The following is a 27,992-nucleotide window of genomic DNA, read 5'->3' as shown; positions in this document are numbered from 1 at the left end:
GTACAACTTTTGTTGCATAAGCCAAAAGTGCAAAGGCAGTTTGGCTTCTGTTCAATGAAATGAAGGGGGAAAAGAGCTCAAACAATATTGCAGAAGAAAACTCTGGCAGAGTATCTGTTTTGCATTTTGGCTACCGGTATATACCGTAAGTGACTGCAACTATCTTTTCATATGTTATCCACACAACTGATATCACAGAATCAAAAGTTGTTGTATAAAATATTGTAAAACTGCCATTAATATGGCTGTTTAAGAAAAAAGAAAAAAGAAAAGAGCTTTGTAGGAAGACTGCAATGTGAAACCACTGAATTAAAATTAAACTGCAGCTTCAATGCTATCAACTGCGACTTGAAATGGGACAAAGGTATTTATTACTATTATTACATTTCATGTGTTAATTGGCTGACCTAATTCCAGGGTGCCTATTTTATCAACAACTGTTTCGTAAATTATCACCGTCTCTGTTCTTTATGTACTTAATTTTCCTCTGACCTCACTCCTTATAATCCCCTCCCCCACAAGGTGTGTGTATATGTGTACATATCTCAAGATAAAGCTTCATGTATCTGCTGGGGTAGACTGTAGACAATGGAAGATTATGCCATAAAATTATATATATATATATATATATATATATATATATATGCCACAAAACTCTTGGTTGTTTTTACTGCAACATACCTAACACAGCTACTAGTCTGGGAGGTTTGGGTGTGGGATCAACAACAGTCAGTCATGACTAAAATCCATTGAAATCAACTATAATTAAATTAGTTGTTGTAACAAAATTCACTGAATGTTGACATTCACACATGGACACTGACAATCCTAAGTAATGTCTATAATTTCCAGAAATATTTATATGCCTTGCGTTTTTCAGATATACACAACCAGTGAATGCTGCCAATCACATAGGTAATTTTTAATATTCATTGGTGTATACAGGCAACTCCCAGTTTACGTACATCGAACTGATGCGCAACTATACATGCACACATTGTGCTGAACCTGGAAGTGACTTTTAAAATGGAAAAAACAGCCCTTAAAGAGCCCAGAAAAGGCAAAAGGCATGAAAACAGCACCTAGGAATTCCAGGAGCCTTTACAACTGCAATTCCAGGAGCCCTTATACTGATGGCTGATGCCTGTGGAGAGCTGGAGTTTGAGAAAGGAGGTTTGAAGGGAGCGATGGTGATGGAGTTTGGTGTCTGGTAAGTGTTGCTGTTTTGTAAAGAGTTGTTCAAGCATTTCCAGAGGTTTAGATGGTGTTTGCAGGCTTTTCCAATGGTGTTTCAAATATACACAATTTCAGTGATGCTTGCAGTACCTCAGAACCAGGGTTTATTTTCAGCTGGAACTCAGTTCCAGCACCTCAGGTGGGCGCCATTGCCATTATAAGAGAACAAGGGAGGCATTAATGGTGAGTTCTGGCACCTCTTTTTCTAGAAAAAGTGCACTGCTTAGAACGTAACCCCTGTGTAAATTGGCAGTTGGCTGCATCTGAGTTTTCAGGTTGGGCACAGCTATTGTCTGGAACATTTACACATGAATAGAAAGGGTGGAATTCAACATAGTGTTAAATGAATGTTCCATCAGTGCAGGGATTTCTGCTTGCACAATGGAAACCCGTCCAACTCCTAAATCTTAAGGGAAGGGAGAGGGCAGAAAGTCCTGCCACACAAGTACAAATTCTTGCACTGATGGAACACAGTAGGTGAATACCTCTAAACTTTAACCAAACATTGGACATTTGCTGTAACGTGTCCTGAGAGCAGTGCTTATTCCTGGGGAAAACTGGGGGTACTCAAGGTTACACAGTACCAACACCCCTTTTCCCTAGAAGAAAAGCACTGCCTAAGAGACTTCTCTGCTGTTAACATACAGTAAATCATAGTATTCCTTTGTTCTTGAAACAGCAATCCACCATTTATTGCACCTTGCTCATGTTATAAAAGTCTTAGCATAGCTCCCTTCTCCTGTCTATATTTTTAAACATTGAATCTCTGGCAGACTTTCATGAGCTTGACGATTCTTCAGGGAAAAAAGCTAGTGATCTCAGGTCATGTGTGTATAATGGGTGCAGGTGCTTATCACTAGTGCAATAGTAGAAAATTCTCAGGCTCTTGGTTTGAATTATAATTTAATTCTATTTCATGGAAGGGTTTGGCCTGTATGGAGATGATACAGTGAAGTGGCTATTCTCTACTATTAATACAGCAATCTTACTTTTGTGCTTTATGGGGGTCTTTGGCAGACCTGATGGCAACAGAATAATCCCTTAGCAATAAAATTGGAACCACACACGTGAGCAATAGCTTAAACATTAAGAAAATGCTAACACATATCCCTAGCTTTAATCGAGATTTTGTTTAACAGCATTTCTGTTTTATTCAGTATTCTAAACTGGTTAATGAGATGTATTAGTAAATACCTCTCTCTCATAAATAGCTTTTGTGTGTGTTCATTCTGCTACAGGCAAATAACAATTGTTTTTTCTGGGTGCAGGTGGGACATTTTACCAAAAATGCTAAAGTTTTGCCCTATAATCAGATGCATAATTACCTCTTTGAAAACTTGGAGCTCTACTGGTATCCAAAATGAAACAAATTGATTTGATTGGAATGGGCAATATTTTGTTTAGTATAGCATATCTGTAGAAGTATTTTCTCATCAGTGCGTGTCCAAAGTGAAGGGGCGGGGAAGGAAGTAGGATGGTCAGGTGGAACTCAGTTATGTCCATCTCCAAATGTCAGGTAGTTATAGGTCCATTTGCAAAGTATTAGGCTGGCATCCTTCCACTGTATACACACAATTATCCAAACCTCCGGCTGAGAAAGGAATTCATATCACAATGAAACAAAAATAACCTGTATGCCATTTATTTTTGTTTCAAATTAGGGAATTCCTAAAATGAGAAAATAACTAGTAAGCACACTTCAAAATGCATATAGCAATGGTAGCTGTGGTGTCTATATAATGTGTGTTTTGTAGGATGTAAGCTGTTTAATTGCACATGTTAACATCCAAACTATATGCATGGTGTTTTTTCCATTAGGATTTGATACACCATGAGTACATAAATTCATGGAACATAAGCCTACAACATTTTTTAAAATGTTCTGCTGTTTTTTTTAAATGCTACGCCTATCTGCATTCACCAAATCTCTTATTGATGTAATTGTGTACTCCTCCTGAACAAATATTTCACGATTCATTTCAAATTTTTTGCTGGCATTTGACTTGTGCTTTGTGACTGTCAGTCGCCTTTTAAGTATTATATTCAAAGTCATGCAGCTTACCCTCTTTCAGAATTCTCACAATGTCAATATTTCTCCTGGTCGTGTTCAGCTGGACATCCAAAACCTTTACCATTATGTGTTTAAGGTACAGTAGTTTGTTTTTTAATTCAAGCAGAAAAAGTGGGCAGAGCTTTTTCTCTTAACAGCTTAAAACTCAGCTGCCTCCCCTCATAATACTTGGGAGCGGGAAAACAACAGAGCACTGAACTTGCCGCAGTGCATTCAATACTACAGTGACCCCACAGTACAATGCTGAACTAAGATCTTGTACAGTATGTTACTCACAGGAATTGCAGCAACTCTACAGTTACTCAACAAATACAAGTTGCTTGTAAACCTTGAGCCTCCTGGCTTGTACCTTCCATTCTTTTTCACAGTTCTAGTTACGGAGTGGTTGTTGTTTTTTTGCAGGTAAGATTGGAATTGGAGGTTTTTAAAGTTCTTCACTTTCTACCACAGGCTGGGATGGTGACGAAAACCTCACTGGATTCTCAACAGTAGAGAAAGCAGAAAAAATGTCGAGTCCTTGCCCCGAGAGATTTGCATATCGGGTGCCACCAGGGCGAATCTTTATTGGCTGAGGGATCTGTTGATGCCACTGGGCTGGAGCCAAAGTAACAACAAAAATAATAAACACCATACACAAATCTCAAACATCTCTCTTCAATCATACATAAAGACTGAATGTCTACGCCCACAAACACACAAGTTGAAACCTAAGAACTAGTGGGAAAAAGATGTTTCCAGTTGTCAACTGTTCCCAAGTTTGAGAACTCCCTAGTACAGGAATATGCATTTTCTGGCCAAGGGATGCATGGTAAAATGGGCATGGCAGAAGCACAAAGATGAATGTGGCGAAAGCAGATAATTATTAACTTACCGTACTTTCTACTCCACGCAGAGCCAGTCCCTTCCCTTCCTTAATTCCACCAAATACATCTATTTGTATGTATCCTGTCTTCCTGACTCTTCGGTATCCAACTTGGACCAAGCGGCTTCTAAATTGCCTCCCCATTATCTAAATTGCTGTCTTTGCTAGTCACCCTCTGTTCAAAGCTCATCCATATACTCTACCTGGAATCTCAAGTCTCAGTTCGGCTGAAACAGCATAGCCCTGAGCAAACCTATCTCCCTTTATTATGTCAACCAAGCAAAAGATCTCTAAATTAAAAGGATAATGCTAAATTCAAGAGAATATCCCAACAGATGAATAAGATGAGAAAAGGCGACAAGCTACCAGCATGGAATTGGTATTGGTGAAGTACATTAGTTCAATTATTTCATTACTGAAATCAGGGCTGAGGAAGCTGAGCCTGCATCCTGATAATGGTGGGCTACAACTCCCACCATCCCCTAACCATTGGCCCTGTGGCTGGAGCTGAGTCCCACAATACCCAAATGGCCACAGGTTCTGCATCCCAGACTTAAACTATACCCACTTACCGTATATGTCAAGTCTAGCAGTGCAAGAGACAATACCAGCCTCGTTTTTTGCAGACAAAGTGTACCAGCCAGCATCCACTTTCTTAGCGGGCTGAATCAGAAGGCAAACGTACCCAGTAGCATCTTGATGCATACTGAAAACAAAAATACCAAAGGTTCTTGTGTTATTTGCTGATATAACTGGGGCTGCTATAACCATACAAGGAAAGGAAACTACATAAATATTTTGTGTAAGGCCTGGCTTAGTACCCAGCATCTCCAGCTAAGGTTGGGAAAGACTTCTGTCTGAAACACTAGAAAGCTGCTGCCAGGCAGTACTGAGCAATTTCCTTCCTATGTTCAATGTTCACATCTGTCCCTCTCTCCCAGGTACAACAGTAGTAACCATGAGAGAGAAAATTTTCCCAGTGCACCTAAATTCTTAGACTAGACTAGGTGTCCTGGAAATGACATGTTGCATTGCTCCTCCTGTATGGAACAACACTAAGGAAAAATAACTTTTCTTACAAACATTTTCTTTCTGTGTTTATATGCTTGTCTACTTGTAAGCATACATAATACATACAGTGGTACCTCGCAAGACGAATGCCTCGCGCAACAAAACATTTTGCGATGTTTTGGTAACTCGCAAGAAGAATTTTTCTATGGCCATGCTTTGCAAGATGAATTTTTCCGGTGGTTTATTTTTTAATTTTTTATGCCACAGCAAACCGTGCTTCGCAAGACGAAATTATCGCAAGACGAAGCGACTCGCGGCACAAATTAATTTCATCTTGCAAGGCACCACTGTAGAAGGTACATGCAGCCATGGCCAATTGTGGTTGTTCAGTGCATGCTTACGTAGCAATTTACAAGCATAAAGACTTCCGCTGCAGGATCCCTCTCTTGAATAGGGCAGTCTTCTTACACAAAACCTGTATAAGCAGAGCCATACATGCTCCAGCCCTTATGGTGGATAAAATAGACTTCATGGGTAATATGGACTTCATGTTTGGAACTTAGTCCTTGCTGTTTCTTAGGCCTTATACAGAATAAAATGAACTTTACTGAGCAAGGAAATGCCTCCCCACTTGCAGAATGTATTATCCCATTTTAAAAATATTTAAAGCTACCTCATCCTCTCTCTATGGGGAGGAATGGTTTCATTGTCTTTCTTCCAATAAAAGACTGGGGGTGGCATTCCAATCACTCTGCATTCTAGCCGGACTGGATGTCCTTCTGGTACCCCACAGTTCTGTAATTTCTCAAGAATCACTGGAGCCTTCTTAACTTCTTTTTCTGGAAAAGATGGAAACAAAGGATGGTGTGATTCTCCTGTCTGGTTTTCTCTCTCACCCCTCACACACACATCCAGCCCCACTGGAGCACATTGTAATTTAATGTTAACATTCAGACCTGCAAACAAAATTTGTAACGCTACAAAATTACTCATGTGATTCTCCAGGCTTATTTGGCAAATTGCAGCCCTCTATCGGGAACAATACAATTCACAACAATATAGTTTCTGGAAGGCCCCAAAATATGTGTATGTATCTGTTTGTGTATGTCTGTTGGCAGGAAGAGGGCAGAGGTACAAACATTCTTACACCAAAGACATATTTTTCTTAATGGAAATTGCTGCAATTGGCAGACAGAAGCTTGATCATTTTCAGCTCTGTTTTCCTCCTGCCATGTTCATATCACTATACCGGATTACATATTTTAGTTCCCTTCCTCCAGAAAAAGGTGCTTCCTCTGGAGGAAGGTAATAATTGACTGTAGTCCACTGTTGATTGATTTGATTTTCAAAAAACAAACATGCATTCTGCCTTTCTTCCGATATACAAATAAATGTAATGCTATCGTCATACAACCCCTGCTATAGGAGCATCTGTAGTGCCACATCACAATCCTGGGTTTGTGTGACATCAGGATCCAGTAAGAGCGGCTATGGCATAGGAGCTTGAAGGGAAGGGTATTTGGCTGCCTTCTTCCTAAATGGGGGAAGGCCTGAGGCCTGTTTTCCCTTTCCCTTTTAAAAAAGGTCTCCTTTTGTAAGTGCCCTAGCAAGGTGCTTCTTACTCTCATGTAATTCCAGCAATATTCTGCATGACAAAGGTTGGTTCCATCCTTCAGGTATGAAATGGGGCAAGTTCCCTTAGTATCAAGAGACACAATAAATTTGAATTTTGATTTTCATTTGCCTCTGTTTTTGCCAACGGAACCATGACACTGCAATGCAAGATGTAGCCTCTGCATTAAATATCTAAAAACAGCCTTACCTACAACACTAAGCTCCAGGCTGAATGAGTTTTGTCCTGTTTTGTTAGTGGCAATGCAAGTGTAAATTCCAGCATCGTTTTGTGTAAGCGGATCAATAAGCAGAGAGTGTACTCCTGTCTCTCTGACCAGCATCTTATGAGTGGTGTCTGGTAAAACTGGCTTGCCATTCAGAAGCCACATCAGGTCAGGAGGTGGTAACCCACTCACCTAATAGACAAAAAACAACAACAAAAACCAACAGTGACATTATTATTGTTGTTTATTAAATTTCCCCATCCATGCCTTTAAGTAAAACAGACTTAGATTACGGTAGGTCCAGAGTGAGATTGAAACATCCATCACTCCCCCCCCCCCCCATTTCTGTTTTGTTCCTTGGTGCCCCAATTCAAAGATTCTCAAGAGGAAACACTGGAAAAATTCATGCCATCTTTGTAAGTTACAAGCTTTAATGCAGGATGTGGTGCACGACCGGAAGAGGGCCCCCACCTCCGCTGAAGTACAATGTTAAAGGGGAACAGAGGGCGACAAATTCTGTTTTGCCTGAACTGGGCCACTGTGCTGTTCATCTTTTCATTCTTTTTTTTTTTTTGCGGGGGAAGCAGCAGACCATGTAAAAATATATATTTTATGATCCATTGTTTATGTTGCCATTTATTCCTTCGAAGAGAGCATTTTGTTCATTTCTACTTTCAGTTACACATTTAGGGTTGTATGGCTGTGACAGGGGCAAGAAGAGAGTTGGTGGCTTTAATTACCTCTGCTCCCCTCCAGGCTTGTGATTTTCTCTGGGTTGAACTTTTCCACAAAAGCCAAATGTTTTAAAGTCACATACTGATAGTTTTGTTGTTTTGTTGTCGTTTTTTTGTGGTGATCAGCCTGAACCCAGCCGAAGAGATGGGTCCGAAGAGATGGTCAAATGCTAATGCAACAGGGCAAACAAAGAAAGCCAACCAACCTTGCAATCCAGTCTACAAAGCCGTCCTTCATGAGCTACCATGTCCCCAGGTGCCTGCAGAAAATAAGGCCGGAAAAATCGCTCCTGGACAGGCTCCTTATCTCCTTCTGGTATACGGGATCTTCCCCTGCAATGCAAAAACCTGTAAACATGGGATGAACTTGGGAGGCAGGGCTGCCATCTTAGAAAAAGATGAACTCCCCAGCCAAGCTTAATCTTTGGGCATCTCCCTCCGTTCACTGCTGGTGAACCCACCATAGCTTCAGTTTGCCCGGTTCACTCATGCTTACCTCACAATATATCTACACACCAAGGATCAGGTGATGTTGGTTGTTTTTACCTGTGTGACTGGATTGCTGTTGTTAATCTACCACGCATTGGAGGAGTTTGAACCAGTAAGTGACCAGAACAGCTGATTCTCCCCTGTCAGAACAATATAGAAGAGCAGTAACACGATTCATTAGTCTTTTTCCTCATTGCTGTTGTGGTGGTGTTTAAGACCAATATACGGTTATGATATAACAGAGGTACTACTCAATTGGACTTTCCAAAGCTAAATAAAAAAATTCCTTCAGTAGCACCTTAAAGACCAACTAAGTTTTTATTTTGGTATGAGCTTTCGTGTGCATGCACACTTCTTCAGATACCCACGAAAGCTTCAGATGCACACGAAAGCTCATACCAAAATAAAAACTTAGTTGGTCTTTAAGGTGCTACTGAAGGAATTTTTTTATTTTACTTCGATCCAGACCAACACGGCTACCTACCTGTTTCCAAAGCTATGCAGCTTTGTACACAAGTCTAACGCTTGGGGGAAGGGGTGCAATCAGTGGTGGAGCTTCATGCTCCAGCACTGGGGGGCGAAGAGCAGGTGGGGGCAGGGCTGGCATGCATCCTGGGGGCAGGGCGTGCTGCCCGCAGGGGCGTGATGTGCCACCTGTAGGGGCATAGTGCCCAGCATGGGCAGCCTCAATGGCACCCTGCTGGGATCACGCTGCTGGGGGTGGTGCGCTCCCCTCGCACTCCTCTTCCTCCACCAGTGAGTGCAATACATTTTTAAAGGGAAGTAAACCCTTTAAAGGGACGTGGGTGGTGCTGTGAGTTAAACCACTGAGCCTAGGGTTTGCCAATCAGAAGGTCGGCGGTTCAAATCCCCGCGACGGGGGTCCCAGCTCCTGCCAGCCTAGCAGTTCGAAAGCATGTCAAAGTGCAAGTAGATAAATAGGTACCGCTACAGCAGGAAGGTAAACGGCGTTTCTGTGTGCTGCTCTGGTTAGCCAGAAGTGGCTTGTGCTGGCCATATGACCTGGAAGCTGTACGCCGGCTCCCTCGGCCAATAATGCGACATGAGCGCTGCAACCCAGAGTCAGTCACAACTGGACCTAATAGTCAGGGGCCCCTTTACCTTTTAAACTCTTACCTGTGGATTTGCAGCCATGAATGTATAGTTTCCATCATCATCATTCGTGGTCTCTTCAATATGCAATGAGCATGTCCCATCACCCTCTCTGATCATCTTGAAATGTCCATCTTTCTTTGAAATCTGCTTGCCATCCTTAAACCAATATACCTGCCATGATTGTAAAGAAAGGAGACTTAGGCTGAACACTTACCTGTGAGAGTAAGTCTCACTGAACTCAACCAGACTACATTCGACATAATTTTTGCGGTGCCCCCGATGCTCTGCCCCCAGTGCAGCTGAACTGGTTGTGCTCTTCTAAATCTGTCTCTGATAGTTGCTACAGCTACAATCCTACACATACTTGCCAAAAAGTAAATCCAACTGAATGGAGAATGGTTCATTTCTTTTCATGGGTTACTTGAGATTGAACAGTCCACCAAGAAGCCCTTCCCCACCACATTCAGATCAATTTACTAGGTGATCACAAGTCATTATACACTATACTTCTTCACATACACTATACATTCAAAACACATCTCCAGCAGGGTCTTCCCTTCTGTTGGATTTCTGTGCGCCACCTACCTTAGGTATAGGAATTCCAACAATTTTGCAAGTGAAGGTAGCAGGGTACCCTTCCAAGACACGGAAATGCTTGAGTCTCTTGTCGAAGATTGGGGCAATGCACTTGCCCGTAGGGATCTCATCATGCTCAACTTCATCATCTGATTCATCTACTGGGGTACGTTCAAGGCGAAACTCTATTTCGTTCATCAACCTCTGCTCAAAGCTGGAAATTTTATATTCCTGCAATATAATCCAGTGGAGGGACATAATTTGTACTCCAATATATTGCTGAAATCACAGTTCACAGCAGATAATTCAATGTTGTTTCCTCCATCTTCATAAAGACTGGCTATCCCCAAAACCAAGCAGTAGGACCTTTCCAAATGACACCTGTGCATTGAGACATTACTTCAACCTCTGATTTTACCATGGGTGAGATCAAATGGGTTTTGGATTTCTCCATTCCACTCCAGCTTCCTTCCCTTGCTCTCCCCAAAATGAACTGACAATGCCTTCAGACCATCACTATTTTGTGTGAGAATTCAAATGTGTACTAGAAATTTAGGTTTTGCAATTAAAGTGGATTAAAAACATTCCGTTGCCCTAACACAACAAATCTAACCACCCCAGACATTTTGCAGATAGAAAAGTGACAGGAAAATGCACTGAAAAGTGTAGAATGAGCAAGCGATTAACAGAAAATATATAAACAACCCATAAGCAAATCAGTACAAAAACCTGAACAAAGACTGGACATAGTGTAATATCCATGTAAGCTTCAGGCAAAATAGGATAAATGCTCAATAAACATTTCATTTGGAAGCACCCTGAGTTATCCTGAGTCTTGCTCCTGATGTCACCTGGCTAAACTACAAAGGGTTAGAGGCCTGCAGCCTCATGAAAGGACACAGCATGTACATTTCCTCTTATACTTGGTTTGTTTATCTTGAGGGCCAGATTTTGGCTTCACTCAAAAAACTGCACTATTGGAATGTGAGATACTGAATGCAACGATCCAGTCAAAAATATGCATGCATGATCCAGCCCATTGAAGTCATTTGGACAAGATTAGAGCTGAAAGTGTCCAATTTGTGAGATTATTCACCTTCAAAAAATAGGAGGATTGCACAAAAATGGTTGCCTGCATGTGTTGGCGTTTGTCAGGAGCACTAAACATTAATGGAAGTGCACAGATAGCAGAGAGGACACACTTACTCTTCCATCACACAGAGACTGGCAGGTTGAAGCTTCTTAAGTGTCAGCTTAACACCTGACTAGGACTAGGCAAAAGGTGGAAGATCTTAATCACAACTCTCCCCTCTTTTTTCTAAGAAAAGTATTAGCAGTTCCAGGGAGTCCCCAAATTTGATCAGGAGTGTGGTACTGGGGGAGGGGATTCGACCCCTTCCCTCATGACATTTTCCTACATAAAAGCACCCCTCCCCCACTCCAAAACATGTTTTTCCCAATGGGGAAAACCATGTACACATCCACCATAGGATACTTGTCCATGTGCTAATGAAGAGTTTGAACATATGGTATGTGTGCTGTTATTGTGTTATGAAATAACCAGACATTTTACCCTTCCCTGGGAAAGTCTTAAGAGCAGTATACTTACTGCCTTCCAGGTCATGGATGCACAACGTTATGTAACTGAATTAGTTATAAAAATTTGTATCCCAAGCTAAAAATAACTTATAGAGAATTGTTGACAGGTACTTCCGTGACTCATTTGACTGGATCCTGTTTACTACTGAATTATTGTTTATATAATACCATTTTACTGATTTGTACATTGTCTCTCTGTTTTTAAGATACTGTTTTATTGTTTATATGGTGAATTTTTTTATTCAGTACTGTACTGCTTTTAAATAAATAAATATTGGTTGTTTTTATTTTGTCCCAATCTATCTTTAATCTAACAATGAGAACAAACAAGTTGATAATGGGCTTTCTTGTGTGTGTTACTTTTTTAATGTCCATCTTTCCTCCTTGCATGGAATCAAACGTTTGTTTTTGGAATTAGAAGGGCTATGGACTACTCTTAAACTGAACTTCCTATAAATCTTTCACTGCAGGGCAGATAACATCAGGACAATTTTAATTGGGAAAATGCTATGTGGTGGGGATGCTTAAGTCCCTCTTCCCCCAGTGCTATGGGGAATCTTTCTTTTCTTTTTCTCTCTCAGTGTGTGCGGGGCATCCTAATTATGGTTCTTCTGCATCACATTGAATTTGATCCTTAACACATGTCCTTAAGAAGAATGGTTTTCATAAGTTCATCCAACAGTGAAAGACTGAGCCATGAAGCCATGAGTCGACCACTAGATGGGGGTCGTCAGATCACCTTTGGGTTGGCTGTGCTTCATGGCTTTTCACCAGCTGGCATGCAAAGCCTATCCTTCTAGAATTTCACCTTGTTTAGTTTTCTCTTTCATGAAGCATGCCTCAGCAAATTGCTATACAAAATGGAGCAAATTCCTGTCTCAGTTACTTGCTTCTGATGGTTGTTACAGAATGCCTTTGCAAAATAGAAAGGCATGAGCTTCTAATAGTGGCCAACTGAATGCACTTATTCCATAGCAGTAGATAAAAAAGGTTAAGCATTCTGCTTATTGCTTTATGATCTAAGCCTCCAAAATTGCTAAAATTAAGGTCAGTCTGAACCAGGTAAGTGCTGGACCCCAGAAATCATATATCTTAGCTCAGTCCATAGATGTAGTATTCATACTTAACATATTTAACTTGAGGTAATTTTAAACTGGCTTAATATTTTAACTTTTGTATGTTTGAAAGTATGGTTGTGAATTTTTCCCTTTTTGTAAACTGCTTTGAGGGTTTTTTTGCAATCAAGTAGTATATAAATTTTATAAAATTAATTAATTAAATAATTAAAGGGCAAACTAGATGTGCAACAGGCGGTATATGTGCTTAAATGTGTGGGTTTCCTTGCAATATGCACAGAAACAGGAGCCCAGACCTCTCTTAATCATTGCTTTTGCCTCTATTGCAGATAAAAACCTGGGCATTTAATATGTACATATGCTCAGTATGTATATTTTATCATTAAATGTTTTGTACCATGTTAAAACTGTAAAAATGTGAACTGACAAGTCACTCTTTCTTAGTCTGTAACTGGGAATAATAGTGTCTCTGTGAAGTACTTAGGGATAGGATGGGATTATCTGGCTAACTAACTAAATAATAACACATAGAGCTAATGTCCTTGTAGAATTTAGAGCTTTTTACTGTATGGGTTTACAGAACATCTTGTTCTTAACAAATTGGGAGCTTCATAATTGTCAAAAATGGTCAATTACTGTCAACTAGTTGTCAAGAATTATCATGGAGGTATTTTCTGTAAGAAATTAACACACACACACACACTCCCTGCCACTTCCAATTGTGTTAATGGCTAAATTTCAGGTTTTCAAATTCTAGTCATCAGATTTACATATGGAGCCTAGATGGGAGGGTTAGCAGGGTTGTACCTTAGATACATCCTGAGCTGTAAAGTTGAAGATTGGGGTATCATTGCTTGGTCCCTGAAGCTTGCGAGCCAGATTTTCATCATAGGTTGCTCTCTGGTAGAGGGAAGTAATGGGATTAGGAAAATGTTATTATGATTTATATGGGCATAATTTTAATAAAATCTAGCACAGGCAACAGAAGGGAGTTTCACAAGTGACACATAGTGTGGGGTTTGATTAATCACCCAGTACTGCAGTGCACACACCATTTCAAATAATTAAGAGAGCACAGAGTATTTTACAAGCTGGAAGGGACAGTTTAACTCCCAGTGATATGAACTAAAAAGTCCCCACTGGTTAAAATGAGGAGCTGAATTGCAAATTCTGAGGTAAAAAAATTAAATCAGTTCCTTCTTACTACATGGAGGTAGTGGGGATAACTGAGAGACCTTCCTTTCTCCCCCCACCCTCTTGTAACTTTTGAAACAAACACCTTTAAAGCAAGGATGGGGAAATCTGTGGCTCCCCAGATGTTGTTGGATTACAAGTCTCTCATCCTTGAACAATGGCCATGGTGGCTGGGCCTGACAGGACCTGGAATTCAACAACATATGTGAGCTATAGGTTCCCTATCTTCGCTTTAAGTGTTCTCTGGTGATGACAGAGGGCTTTGTATGGCTGAGGATGGCTGCAGCAGCCCTGTGGGCTGATTCTCCTTTGTACCAACAAGTAGATATCGATTTCAAAATCAATAAAATGTTGCTTTTTGTTAAAATTTGTTCTTTTCTTTTGGCTATTTTGAATTAGCTTAAAGGGCACTATGTGGTAGCATGGATTTAAACAATAAGAAACATAAACAAAGCTTGGGACCTTCTTGTTTTTTTGTTCATTCTTGTGTTCCTTAAAATATTATAATCAATTGGGAAAACTAACATTAATTCTTGTTATATACGACTGGAAGATAAATCAGAGTATACTCTGTTTGCCTAAAAGCATTAAAGAAGACTGTAGCGCTCTGCTCTGCAATATTTTCAGGAAACTGAACAAATAAACCCAAAATCTCTCCAATGAAATTGTTCACTCCTGATACCAGTGGAACAAAAACAGTCAGCCTGAGGCCTTCTTTCTGTTTCAAAATGGGCAGAATGCTAGGGCCCTGTAACAAAAAATGAGCAGACCCCGGTAGGAAAAATGATGGGAAGATGCACTGGAAATTGTGGGATAACAATTACTCAACACAGTGTCATCTAACCTCCCTGCAAACAAATTCGGATAAATGCTCAATAAACAAGTCATCTGGTAGCAATCAGAGCCCCTTCTATTGCAGCAGCCATTGTGTGGCTGGCAAAACACAAGGAAACTTCCCTGCGAATGCTATTCAATCCAAGCAACAAAGGCGCATCTAGGGGAGTTCGACCAGTTCGGTCGCACCAGGCATGGAGATTCTGGGGCGCTGCAACTGTGACATCCAACAGAAGGAGGGAGTTGGGGAGGGACACACACACCAGATTTTGGCATTACACAGGGCGCCACAGAAATTTGAGACGCCAAGGTTTGCCACTGCAAGCAACCCAGCAGAGGACATCCTTCTCTCTGATGGAGCCTCAGCTTTCAGCTCTGCCTGACCTCACCACAGAAACCAATGGCACACTAGGACTGAAGCCAGAAGACGGAGCTGCTGGAAGGACTAGCAAACTGCAGCTCCATTGTTTTCAGTGAGAACTCTACCCTTTCAGGAAAGCAATGAGAGTTTGCTGAGGGGAGAGAAATACTTTTGTTGAGTTGCTAGGGAGGATTTTTGTGCCCATGTTCAGTAGGGAGGAGGCTCCTTAGCAATCATTTCTGTCAAATGTTTTGGTGGACAGGTGTGTATCCTGAACTTGACATTGAAAGGTTGAAAGTGTCAGTCCTCTTTGTCACCGTGCCTGTCTTTGCTCTGCCCTCTTGATACCTCTTCTGGTTATGGGAGACCAGAGGGGAGGGGTGCTGGAGGAGACTCTTGAGAGTCCCATGGACTGCTAGAAGATCAAACCTATCCATTCTTAAGGAAATCAGCCCTGAGTGCTCCCTGGAAGGACAGATCGTGAAGCTGAGGCTCCAATACTTTGGCTACCTCATGAGAAGAGAAGAATCCTTGGAAAAGACCCTGATGTTGGGAAAGATTGAGGGCACTAGGAGAAGGGGACGACAGAGGATGAGATGGTTGGACAGTGTTCTCGAAGCTACAAACATGAGTTTGACCAAACTGCGGGAGGCAGTGCAAGACAGGAGTGCCTGGCGTGCTATGGTCCATGGGGTCACGAAGAGTTGGACACGACTAAACGACTAAACAAAAGAGGGGAGGGGAGAGCAGGAGGGCTTCCAAGCAAGAGGCATTATCGCAGCTCAAGCCAAAAGGCTAAAGAGCAGGGGCAGTCAGGAGTTTTAGGGGTGGGACAGAAGAAAAGAGAAGGGTGAGGAAACAGGGTAGTGGGTATTTATTTATTTATTTATTGTTAATGTTTCTATACTGCCGTTCTGTAATCCAGCAAGGCAGTGTACAACTGATCAGAAACAGTAAACAGCATTAAAAATATATCTTTAAAACCTAAGCCACTGGAGCACAAAATGTGCACAAGGAATGACTTGTTGAGATGTCCGTTTGGGAAGATTCACGTGGGGGCAATGTTAACATATTCCTTTTTTTTAAAGATAAGATAAGATATCTTTATTGTCATTGTCCCCTTGCGGGAACAACGAAATTATTCTACCTGCTTCTTTCATGCAGCTTTTCCTACCTTATCTCAGGAAGACAGGTGGGAATTGAGGCAGAACACAGACACGGTGTGAGCAGCACAAGCAGATGCTGGCAAAAAGAGCAGCAGAGCTTCTGAGAAAGGTCAGCCCAATTAATTAAGCTGATGATTCTGAAGGGCTTTAGAACTGTGCTCTCTGCCACTCCACATTCAGCTTTTATAAAAACTATTAATTAAACCCAGATCCATCACTGATATAGAAAACCTGATTTTTAAAACATCAAGTGCGTGCTTTAAACATACTTGTAATAAAACAAACCAATGAACAAACTTTTAATTGCTCACACAAACTACACTGGTCCCTTGGGTTGGCACCAGAATGTGGTGCAATTGGGCATTTGCTGTGATGTCAAGATCTGCAAAGGGGCCCAGCACCCCAAAAGTGCAGCCATTCACACTTCTTTTGGAGTGTCCAAAATGGGTCAGATGTGGCATGTTAGTATGTTCCACTTCTCCCAGGTTAAGGGTAGGTGCCTGGTCTAAGGTACACTCCCCACCACCGCCACAAAAAATATTCTAGAGCAAGTACTTTTAGACCCCACCCCAAGTGGTCAATTGCTGAAAATATTGGGAAATGAAAGATGAAGAGATGGAAGGAATGAAAATGCTTTGGATGAAACGACAATGAAGTAAATGACAATCACAATCTATTACCACGGTAATTAACGATGGCTAAAAATTAACATTTCGAATCACACAATCCAATGCACATCAATTCAGGTATAGATACCAGTGTGTTCAGTGGGGTAAGTGTGCACAGGATTACAGCCTCAAAGTTCTTGGCTCACTGTTCAATCCACATCATGTATAAATAAATATCTCATGCTGTCATCAGCACAAAGTGACTGTTGTTTCCAAAGGAGTTATTATGCTGTTAACATAAAGGATTGGGTGGTATTTCACAGTAGCCTTCTAAGAAATTCATCTCACCGCTTCAGCAAGTACAAACTTTAGCACCCATGAATCATCTGCAAAGACCCATCATGTGCCTGTGACTTACTAGAAGTGGTTTGGCAGGTGACTATGTCCCCAGAGCAGTCAACAAACCATATCACCTAAGTTATTGCCTGTGGGCAGTCTACCTCCAGGCTGATTTCCTTTTGTAAATATAAATATTTGGGCAAGGGTGGGGACAGCTAATTTACATGCACTGCATGGCAGCTACAGCTAAGTTTGTATAGGGAGCTCCTCACAAACCCATTGAAGACAAAAAAAAATTGCCCCTGTATTGTCATTAGTACATTCCTTTGTGCCACTTCATGTTTATATATACAGAAACAAGGTCAGGGTTTAACTGGACTCCAAGTCACCACACTTGGCCCTTGAACCTGTTTTCAGCAACAGGGCTCAAATCTGGGTCAAGTGAAACAACAGTTAAAAATAGAATATATTTTAATGTGTGTAACAGTACTTTCCCCTACACCTCTGAGCAATCACAAACATTCACTTATCCTGCAACTGCTCCCATTTCAACCAGGGCTATCATATTTTTCAAAGTTCCATCCTGGGTGAGAGGAAACCCCATCCAAAACACTGATTTTTAGGAATCAAACAATGTTTACTTCTCCATCACCCTCTTTCCTCCTTTCTTTCCCTTCTCTTGTACTACTTATGTCTAGAGGCATCGTAAAACATTTGCCATGTGGTTATAAATATACAGTATTTAAATTCTTAGTCACTTTGAGGCAAAAGTCTTTTTGTAGAAAGTGACAAATAACAACAACTGTATTTTTGATATCCATTAGCTCCATTGATATCCATTAGTGATATTTTGCTAGCCTAGTATGTTGGGTGTGTGAAGCAAGGTATGGGCTGAAGGTCCAAGAAAAACACATGTTTAAACAGTAGGCAGTGCTCTTACCTGCGGGCCATGTGGAAATGCATCATCCCGTAAATGTAGCCTTTTCTCCAGGTCCTTGACAACAGCAGCTTTGTGATCTCTAATTGAATCTTCTGTTGGCAGTGGCAAAGGCCTAAGATTTTTCTTCACGGTTCCCTGGCTTCCACTACAAAACAAATCTTCAGTTAAAATGCTGCTTTAGCATTTCATTAACCCATGCTTCTTTTCTTTTTTATACAAAAAAACACTGCCAACAAAAAGAAGCTGTTCAGATCCAGCTAGGGTCCATATGTGGATTGAGTACACCCAGCTCTGTAAATTACGATGCAATGAGGAGGACTGGGGGACTTCAATTCTCACCCTCTACACCAAACAGCTGATCAGCGCAGTTGCAATTTATTTCATGGGCCGAGTGGTATAGCCCTTGCTAGTGCACACACACTGTATGTAACCAAGGTCTTAGTCAATGATCCCAGTCATTACGAAGAAAGAGGATGGCAAGTTCTAAATAGACTACGGTCGTGATCCACTGGATAACAATTACGGATACTATTACAATATCCAGCTTTTGAAGTATAAAGCTCCTGGAGATGCCACAAACTTCTGTTAAAAATAAAATAACCAAAGCTAAAAATGCAGTTAAAGTGAAGCAAAACACAAGTGAAACTCATTGCAATAATAAGGTATGGAGGTCGCAAAGGTCAACACCAGCTTGGTGGGATCCCTGTTCTCAAAGAAGCAGCATGGCCACTGCAATAGCTGAAGCTGATAAAAAAACTGCTCTGGGGACCACAAAACCTGCTTCCCCCAGTGCTTTTTTCCCTTAAAAAATGTTTAGGCGTACTCTCATTTTTCTACTCATATTGACTCATTCTACTCACATTGATTCAATGAAGCCAAACTTAGATTCACAAAATGTTTAGGGGAATGCGTACCCCTGCATCCCCCCCAGAAAAAAGCACTGTTTATAACCTTTATTAATTAATATCAATATTTAACCCCACCAGGGCACAATAATTTCATACTAACACCTGCTCCAACTTTTATGTTTTACTCTGTCCAACCTCATTAATTTGATCATCGCTTCCAAACACTGGAAGACAGAAATGGCAGCACCTGGATGTTTAGCTAATTAGGTACAAGGCATACTGGTGACGCTAAACTCCAGACGATCTGTCCCAGCACGTTCATACAGTGATGTATCAATACCCCCTGGGCAAAATAGAAAGTGCTAAGTGGAATTCAGAACTCCCAAGTAAGCACATAGTGGTCTGACAGAATGAATAAGCACGCATGGTAAAAAAGATCCTCCCCTTCCCTACCATACACTTTCCGATTTGGGATAGAGATTCTAAATACAGAATATTAAAAATAATCTTGCCTGTGATACTGTACACAGACTCCTGGAGAGCTTTCCCTCAAAGGACCACTTTTCCTCCTTTTTCAAGAGCTCATCAATGTATAGGTTCTAACAATGGAGGCCAATTTGTTAACTGTGCTCAAAACACCCTACCCCACAATTATTATTTGGCAGATGTTTCCTATGGACAAACCATTCCTGCCTGTTCTTTCACAATGGCTCCATTGTACCAACTTGAATGTGTAACATTTTCATCACTTACGGAGTTGGCGCACTTTTAGGTAGACCCATGGCATTCGTTGGAGGTGTAGAAGGAAGAGAAGGTAGAACAGAGCTGAGGAAGGCTACCGGGTTCTGAATTCGACCAGTTGGAGAGAGAGGAGTAGGAGGCACATTTTGGGGCTGGAACTGATTCATGCTAGATACAGAGAGCAACAGTGGTGGCAACACAGGTTCTCTGGGACTTGTAAGAGGCTGCTCAGTTTGGTTTGCCAACCCTCCTGGAGGCCTTGTCTGGGCTGGTGGGGATCCTAAGAAGTTCTCCTTGTTGGTTGTCCTCTGGGATCCTTGTGGTATGTTGCTGAACGAAGGCATGGGGGAGCTGGAAGGAGAGCTGACAGCTGGGGTGGTGTTCTGAGATGCCAGGAACTGCTTAGGACGGGTGTAGGTGAATGTCTGTGTTGAGGGACCCTTGTTTTGCTTGTATGTAGTCGATGAAGGCTGCTGCTGTTGCTGGTTGGATGAAGTAGCAGAGTTCAGTGTGCCAGTACTGAATGGCAACTCTCTTGGAGGTGGGGGGGATGGTTGCTGTGTTTGCTGTTGCTCAAGCAAGACCTGGGTGTGTAGCTGTTTTAACTGGGTGGGATCCCTGCATAAAAAAACAAAAATGGATGAGATCTTTATTAGGGCCAGTAAGAAAACCATTGAACTGGTTGCATGCACTGCTTTTGAAATCAACTGAAGATTTCCAATTACTGTAGATTCTCAAATCCTTCCTAGACCATTGCTCCAGGCCAGTACTGAAACAACATATGTTTTGGGGTTCAAGCCACTGGACACTGCGTCAACCCCTACCGGTATGTCCCTGCTCAGAGTCCTGACCTTGCCCCAACACCAAGTTTGTTCCAGAATGCCACACCTGCTTTTCTCCATCTTGCTTGCACCTAACCCTCCTCTGAGTGGCAGTCTTCATGATGGGTCAGGACAGGGCCCACAATCTTCTGTAACAACAGGTGTGTTACAGATCATGGCTAAGGAGGTAAGTCCTTAATCACAGTCCCTGGTTGGGACAACACACAAAGCCAAACCTTGGTTTAGCTGCTGTACCACACTGACTTAAAATGATGTGGAAAGAGCAAAGCAGGTATGAATTCCTCTTTGGGAGCAAGCACGGCCCCAGTAAGCCATGGTTTGCTTTATTTTAACATGCAAATCAGGCCACAGTATATTAAGACTTGCAAAATGGAATGCTTTTAACAATTAAAATGGAATTCCATTTCAGACACGGCTAAAGCTTTAAAAATGCCTTCTTACTTACAGTTTTGGTTTAGCCAACACAGGAGGTGGCTCTTTAGAAGGTGAGGTTGGCTCCTGGTTTTTAAATATCTGTCCATTGATCTTATCTGGGAAGCAGTTTGGTCTGGTTTGACTTGTAGGCCCTCCTCCACCCTCTGATGAAGCTTCGCTTCCTTGATCATCTTCAGGAAGCTTAAAGTGCACATGAAGGCCTATCTTGGAACTTGACCGAGGTTCATTGTGGTTTACAAGAACTCCTTCCAGTTTAGGCTTTGGAGGCTGATCCACCCGTGGAAGTGAAGGGGCAGGTGCAGAAGGCTGCTGCTCAGCAGCAACTATACTGATAGAACTTATAGTATGGAGAGCAGCGTTATTATTCTGGTCCTCAGGTCCTGGAATAGCAAGCATTACAGTTATGGCCTTGGTAACTCATACACAAATCAGTGACAACAGGGGTGCACAGAAGGGGCAAAATGCATTTTGAGTGGTGTGCAAGCTTTGTCACTCACATCAGATTACTGAAAGCAAGACAAAATATTTTAGGATTTTTGTTTGGGGATGTGTGCTTTGGAGGTGCCTGTGACCCAAATATGCTGAACTCAATTACAGTGACAGCATACACATATTAATCAGAGAGAACTAAAATACTCTAAACTTGATTTTCTTGCAATTGGTGCAAACAAACCTTAGTGTGACAGATAAGGAGCAGTTAAAATGGCCTGCTCTTCCTGCGGTGTAACTGCACAATCCTGATTAAAAATACTCAAGAAAGCAGTGAAAACAGAGTGATAGAAGTCAAATTTATGAATCCTGACTAGTAGGAACATGGATGAGTAGAACCTTAAACATATGCCTGGTAAAATAAAAGACATTAGAACCCCACTGACATATGGATCTGAGGATCATGACTAATATTTTAATATGCCTTTTAAATTTTGTCACATTTTATTTTACTTATTTGTTTCAGTTTAGCCACCCCTTCACAAGCACACAATACTAATCAATAATTTTGAAACACCTGAACAAAAAAATAAGCCCCCTCCCCACACTTTCAAAGAAATTGGTGTCTTTAGGCACATTCAGTTTGAGATATGTCACCAGATTGGATTGAAATATTTTCACACTGGAGGAAATGTATTTGAGAAAGGCTGCTTCCTTGCCGAACCCAAACTCTTTTCCATATTCTCTGAAGTTCAGGCCACATATCAATATGTCTGTGATTATTGCAAAGGGATTAATACAGTCATCTCTTACCCTTTACATTTAAGCGAGCTGTACTGGAGACTGTCCCATATTTATTGCTTGCAGTGCACGTAAAACTCCCAGAATCTTCTGAAAACACCTCCGCAATGACCAATGTGCAAATCTCCTCTGAAAACCATCACAACGGAATTGGCAAATTTTACCACAGAGCAGGTGTGAATTAACAAATAAAATAATCACGCTATAGGGTAGGGCACCAGATAAATGGGGGACCTCCAAGTGTACCCTGTTTGGGACTACTTTAATACAATCTTACCTCGGTTTAAGTACGCTTCGGTTTGAGTACTTTCAGTTTAAGTACTCCGCGGACCCATCTGGAATGGATTAATCCACTTTCCATTACTTTCAATGGGAAAGTTCGCTTCAGGTTAAGTACGGACTTCTAGAACCAATTACACTCATACTTTGGGTTAAGTACGCTTCAGGCTGAGTACTTTGCGGACCCCTCTGGAACAGATTAATCCACTTTCCATTACTTTCAATGGGAAAGTTTGCTTCAGGTTAAGTACGCTTCAGTTTAAGTACTCTGCGGACCGTCTGGAATGGATTAATCCACTTTCCATTACTTTCAATGGGAAAGTTCGCTTCAGGTTAAGTACAGACTTCCGGAACCAATTGTGTACTTAAATAGAGGTACCACTGTAATTACACTCAGCTGGCAATGGTGTTGCTGTTTCTTTGCTGCATGACCAGAAAGTGGTAGACACGTAGCTAACTGTGACCTTTTTCAAAATACTGGTAACCATCACAACATGTGGAGGAAAATGGCCATTCAATCTAGAGTTGACACTATCAAATATCAAGCAAGGGGCTAATTTTGAGCACCATCAAAGCAAGTAGAGTGGGCAACAGGCAGATCTGGTCCATGAGACACAATCCACCAGGGTGTTCTCTTCCATAACTTGCATTGAAATTTCCATGCATTGTTGTAATAAGGCTCAGGGATTATGGCTCTTGAAGGGCCATAGCTCAGTGGCAGGACTTTAAATGCAGAAGGTTCTAGGTTCAATCCCTGGCATCTTCAGGTATGGTTGAGAAAGATTTCTGCTTGAAATCCTGGAGAGCAGCTGCCAATCAATGCAGACAATGCAGAGCTAGATGGAACAATGGTCCAATTCAGCATAAAGCAGCTTCCTATGTCCCTATATTAGTTTGGGGAAGTCAGGGGACTGGGAAAAGATTGCTGGTTAAATTTTCAATTGGTAGAGGAATGTCTTAGGCTGCTGGTTTTGATGCTGCCCCAGCAAAACATATTTCAGGTATAGGAGTCATGGAAGATGGAAACTGTTTCCATATATATGCTTCTATATATACAGTATAAATGCAAACATGTTCTGAGGCTGCTTCATAGGAAACCAAGCCCTATGAGTAACAATTGAAATAGTATGTTTAGCTTGTAGAAGGGAAAGTTAAAGGGAGACTTGGTAGTGGTTTTCAAATATTTGAAGGGCTGCCACACAGAAGATGGAGCAGACCTCTTCTCTGTTGCCCCAGATGGATGAAATAGAATGAGTATGTGGATACTGTAAGGAAACCTTACAGACAGCCTTCGGAGGTAGTGGGTTTTTCTTAAGCAGAGGCTGGGTGGCATGTTGTCAGGACTGCTACAGCTGCAAGATTCCTGAACTGAGCAAGGGGTTGGACAAGATGATGTCCAGGGCTGCTTCAAACTAAAAATGTCTATGGTTCCAAAAAGACTAGCACCTATTTTTCACCTATCTTCTTTCTGTATGTTAGTTGCTGGTCTATACCTTTCATTGGAGTGTATACTCCAAATGTCTATTGGCTGACAGAACAGCATTTTCTTTACCCTTCAGTACCATCTTTAAGCATCTTATAAGTCTAAATTCTCTCTCACACACACCCTAGGCTAATTGTTTATGTGTTGTTTTTACGATGTCACTATCCAAAACCCATGTACAGTGGTACCTCGGTTTATGAACACAATTGGTTCCGGAAGTCTGTTCATAAACTGAAGCGAACTTTCCCATTGAAAGTGGATTAATCCGTTCCAGACGGTCCGCAGAGTACCAAACCTGAAGCGTACTTAACCCGAAGCATGGGTGTAATTGGTTCCGGAAGTCTGTTCATAAACTGAAGCGTTCATAAACTGAAGCAAACTTTCCCATTGAAAGTAATGGAAAGTGAATTAATCCGTTCCAGATGGGTCCGCGGCATTCGTAAACTGAAAATTCGTAAACCGAGGTGTTCATAAACCGAGGTTCCACTGTAGTTAGAATTAGTACACAGTTAAATCTTCTTGGCTCTCACGGGATTTAAACCTGTTCAGTTGCTCTGGGATAGCAGCCTTTGGGGGAGAGGAAAACGTGTGCTTCTGAGGTGAATGTTCTCAACATCTTTTGGCAGGTGGCATCCCATCTGCCAGTCCCTCCCTGCAGGAAGGGTACGTCTGTGCCACTTTTATGAAGTGCTCTCTCACATCATGTACAAACAAGTGAGTCTTCTTTCACCATCAAAAGCATTTCAGATAGCACAAGGAGTGCCATGTCAATGGGTTCTAGAGGAATGGCACTGCATGGGGTCTCAATGCCCTTTAATTCAGCATTGCCTGCAGAAAATCTGCACTGGTTTGGAATGCATTGAAAAAAATCTAGTAACAGTCAGGATTCACCTCTCAAGAGGTAGAATGCACGATGTGGCATTCTCCGGTTTCAGAGGTGGAATGCCTGAAGTGGTACTCTCAGATTTCATGAGTGGGGCGGGGATGTGGGGAACTGAGGGTTAAGAGAGAATAACTGGCATGGCCTGAGGTGTGACACAATACTCTCCAACTGGCAAGCAGGATAAAAATAGGACATCCCTACATCATCTGGTGCACATTTCGCACTGAAGAAAAGAAAGGATTTAATACTGACTCCTTCATTCACATCTAGCCTAGGAAAAGAACAATCCTCTGATCTGAAATAAGAGCATTCACAGGAGAGAACAGGGTCCTTATCTCCCCACCAATTAAAGTAGTTAGTGTCCGCGTTTACAGCCTTTTCAGGGCTGCAATCATGTACCCAATGGTCTGGGAATTAGTCCCACTGAACTCAACAGGACTTGCTTCTGAGTAGAAATGTATAGGACTGCACAATCCTATACATCTCTACTCAGAAGTAAACCTTGTTGAGTTCAATATGGCTTACACTCATTAACTAGATATATGATTGTTGCTGTTGCTTTTGTAGAGCGTTGGGGAACTTTGGGCCCAGCATGGGTCCCAGTTTGGCCTGCTGTCCCCTGCCTCCACAAGTCACAACTACTTGCCCCATACCTGATATCAGATGCGAAGTCAGGTGTGGGGCAGATAGAGATGCGGCTGGCTGTGTGACTGTGATTTCTTGTAGGAAATCTGACTGCGCAGTAAATCCCTGAAGTAAGCAGACTTTCATGTCTGCTTATCAGCAGCACTTCAGCACACTGTGTGGGGCTCTTTGCAAGCCCTGCATGGTGCTTTCAAGTCAGTTGACATCATCGTAACATCAGGTGATCGACAGGTGAGTGCCCATAAGGGGTAGGGGAGATAAGGACCTGGCCTACTGGCCAGATGAATCTGATGCTAAACTTCATAGCAGATAGCATCTCTGTTACCGTCAAGAGAAAAAGATATAAAAGGCAGCAGACCCACCACCATGCCAGCAATCCAACACTTGGTAGAGCAGAGTGCTTGATAATGTAGCACAATGCTGCAGAAAATGTGTCTGTTTCTCTTACACAGGGACTGCAGAGCTGAAGGCAGCACACTCTGGCCTCTGCAATCAGCCACTGAGGCCAATGGGAGACTGCTCTTGCCTCCTAGGAAAAACATAGTGACCAACTTGGCCTCATCCATGAGCAGAGAAGGAGCAGCTGCAAGCACTTTCTTCTCCCATCCCTGGCAGAATTAACATTTAGCCCCCAACTGCTGGTTGCCCTGTGACTGCAGGCATGAGGGGAAAGAACAGGATGGCCCCATCCATTGGCCAAAGCTCAGGTACCAGCTGCTATTCAAGGAAGAACACCAGCAAATGAACATCAGCCTGGCCCCAACTGGATATAAATGCCCACATAGCTCACCTCTTTGTTCTGGCCTTAACTAGCTGATAATTCCTTTCCCTTCCCTTCTGTGTGTCTATACACTTGGCAGCAGTGCTTGATAGTCTCTCGCCACCCACCCTTGATGTGAGCTGCTTTGGAAGACAGTAATTGTCTGACAAGCAGGATACAAATACAGCACGTGACTAAGTAAATAAATACCAGCTATTGATTTACTTATAAAAGTATTTATATACCACCCTCTCATAAAAATTGAGGGCAGTGTACAAGAATATAAAAACATACATTAGCCATGACTGTCTCTGTGCACTTTCTGGAAGAGGAACTGGAATGGTAGACTGCAGTCATTTATTTATTTTTACTTTTTGCTTCAGCCTGTGTATGCCACAGTGGCATTTGGTAAGGCTCAAATAATGGAACATTTATGCATATAAGATAAAGAAGTGTACTTACCTGGCTCAGCCATAGAGCGAGGTTCTAAAGGAAAGTAAGAGAAACATTACTCCATTCAATATTTATTTCAGTGTTTTCCCTAAGGACCCACCAGGTAATTAATGTGGCATCTTAACTATTTTTTTTAATTAGAGTAGACCTATTAAAATGAATGGGCCTAACTTATTCAAAACAAAATAAAAAAATTCCTTCCAGTAGCACCTTAGAGACCAACCAAATTTGTCATTGGTATGCACATGAAATCTCATACCAATGACAAACTTAGTTGGTCTACTGGAAGGTGCTACTGGAAGGAATTTTTAAATTTTGTTTCGACTACGTCAGACCAACATGGCTACTTACCTGTAACTAACTTATTCAAGTTCTTTAATGTCACCACCACCACCACTTCATCTCTTTGTGTGCCACCTTTCCACAAAAAATTATGCTCAAAGTTGCTTACAATGAGAATACATCACAAAAATCAAGCACCACAATGACAAACCTTGCAGGGTTGTAAGGACTACTGAGAAAACACATGGTAAGCACCCTGAACCCTTGAAATGCACTACAAAAATAGCAAATACTATTTTGTGGTAGAGGAACATAAGTTCTGGAAATACCATGGCTCCTTGCTTTTTATTATTCAGATACATTTACATCTAGCATACAACAAAATATTACAACTCTCCATGGGCATAGCCAGGATTTTTGTTATGGGGGGGGGGGGGCGCAAGCCTTTTGTTAGGGCGTGCAGAACCTCAGTTAGCTATGTATTTTTATTGATTTTTATCAATAAGGGGCAGCTGCCCCTCCCTGCCTCCCCTTGGCTACGCCCATGCAACCCTGAGTAGTGCCAACCCTTTCCAGATAAGCGACTGCAATGAAAGGAAAGCCTACTTTTCTGTAATATCCTGAAGTCCGGGGAGTCTTCTATCAACGTCCCTTCTCTGTACCACTCGACCTTTGGAGAAGGGGCTCCTTTCACTCTGCATTCAAACACAACCAGCTGGCCCTCAGAGGCAGATATTTCCTGTAGCATCTAAAGCAGAGACAGGCCATAACATGGTTTTAAATTGTTTTTAAAATTAAAACTGAATAATTATTATGCCAGTAGTTGTCTGTGTTAAAGTAAGAAGAATGTCTATGTGTGCTGGAAATTTTCTTTACTCTGCGGAACAGAGACATGTAGTGTTTTCAAATAGCCATGCCACATAAAAATGTGTTGATCTGTTCTACAAAAGTTACTCTAGATACCATGCTTGACAACGCTGGGTTGGATCCAGATTGGCGATTGCAATTGCAGAAAGAACCAAGATCTATCAAAGGCTTCCCAATGGAAGTTGATCTGTGCC

At 41.8% G+C, this 27,992-nt stretch overlaps 1 protein-coding gene and 1 long non-coding RNA gene across 9 annotated transcripts in view; one reads left to right on the top strand and one right to left on the bottom strand.

Annotated features, from left to right (window-relative positions):
• Window positions 1–6: 6 nt before the first annotated feature.
• On the top strand, window positions 7–3,952 carry LOC148685613 (uncharacterized). The gene is made up of 3 exons (XR_015949985.1): window positions 7–145; window positions 946–1,210; window positions 3,758–3,952. It is a non-coding gene; the product is annotated as an uncharacterized LOC148685613 (long non-coding RNA).
• Window positions 2,685–27,992, bottom strand: part of MYPN (myopalladin) — a 62,282-nt gene continuing 36,974 nt past the window's right edge. For 6 of the 8 annotated variants that reach the window (XM_035138551.3, XM_088669514.1, XM_035138548.3 and 3 more), the window contains 15 exons: window positions 27,538–27,679; window positions 26,659–26,682; window positions 22,159–22,275; window positions 20,927–21,296; window positions 19,652–20,257; window positions 18,051–18,195; window positions 13,416–13,508; window positions 9,943–10,164; window positions 9,379–9,528; window positions 8,299–8,381; window positions 7,959–8,085; window positions 7,003–7,210; window positions 5,854–6,019; window positions 4,742–4,875; window positions 2,685–3,901 (listed from right to left, as the gene is read on the bottom strand). In XM_035138551.3, coding sequence (XP_034994442.3) covers window positions 3,732–3,901; window positions 4,742–4,875; window positions 5,854–6,019; window positions 7,003–7,210; window positions 7,959–8,085; window positions 8,299–8,381; window positions 9,379–9,528; window positions 9,943–10,164; window positions 13,416–13,508; window positions 18,051–18,195; window positions 19,652–20,257; window positions 20,927–21,296; window positions 22,159–22,275; window positions 26,659–26,682; window positions 27,538–27,679 — 2,757 coding nt within the window. In that variant the 3' untranslated portion in view covers window positions 2,685–3,731. The remainder of the gene's footprint in view (window positions 3,902–4,741; window positions 4,876–5,853; window positions 6,020–7,002; window positions 7,211–7,958; window positions 8,086–8,298; window positions 8,382–9,378; window positions 9,529–9,942; window positions 10,165–13,415; window positions 13,509–18,050; window positions 18,196–19,651; window positions 20,258–20,926; window positions 21,297–22,158; window positions 22,276–26,658; window positions 26,683–27,537; window positions 27,680–27,992) is intronic. The other 2 variants (XM_088669510.1, XM_088669511.1) reach the window with 2 other exon arrangements.

Source organism: Zootoca vivipara, chromosome 5 (assembly GCF_965207765.1).
Source record: "Zootoca vivipara chromosome 5, rZooViv2.hap1.1, whole genome shotgun sequence".
Lineage (NCBI taxonomy): Eukaryota > Metazoa > Chordata > Lepidosauria > Squamata > Lacertidae > Zootoca > Zootoca vivipara.
The sequence above is the reverse complement of the archived record's forward strand: the minus strand, read 5'-3'. Positions and strand labels throughout refer to the sequence as shown.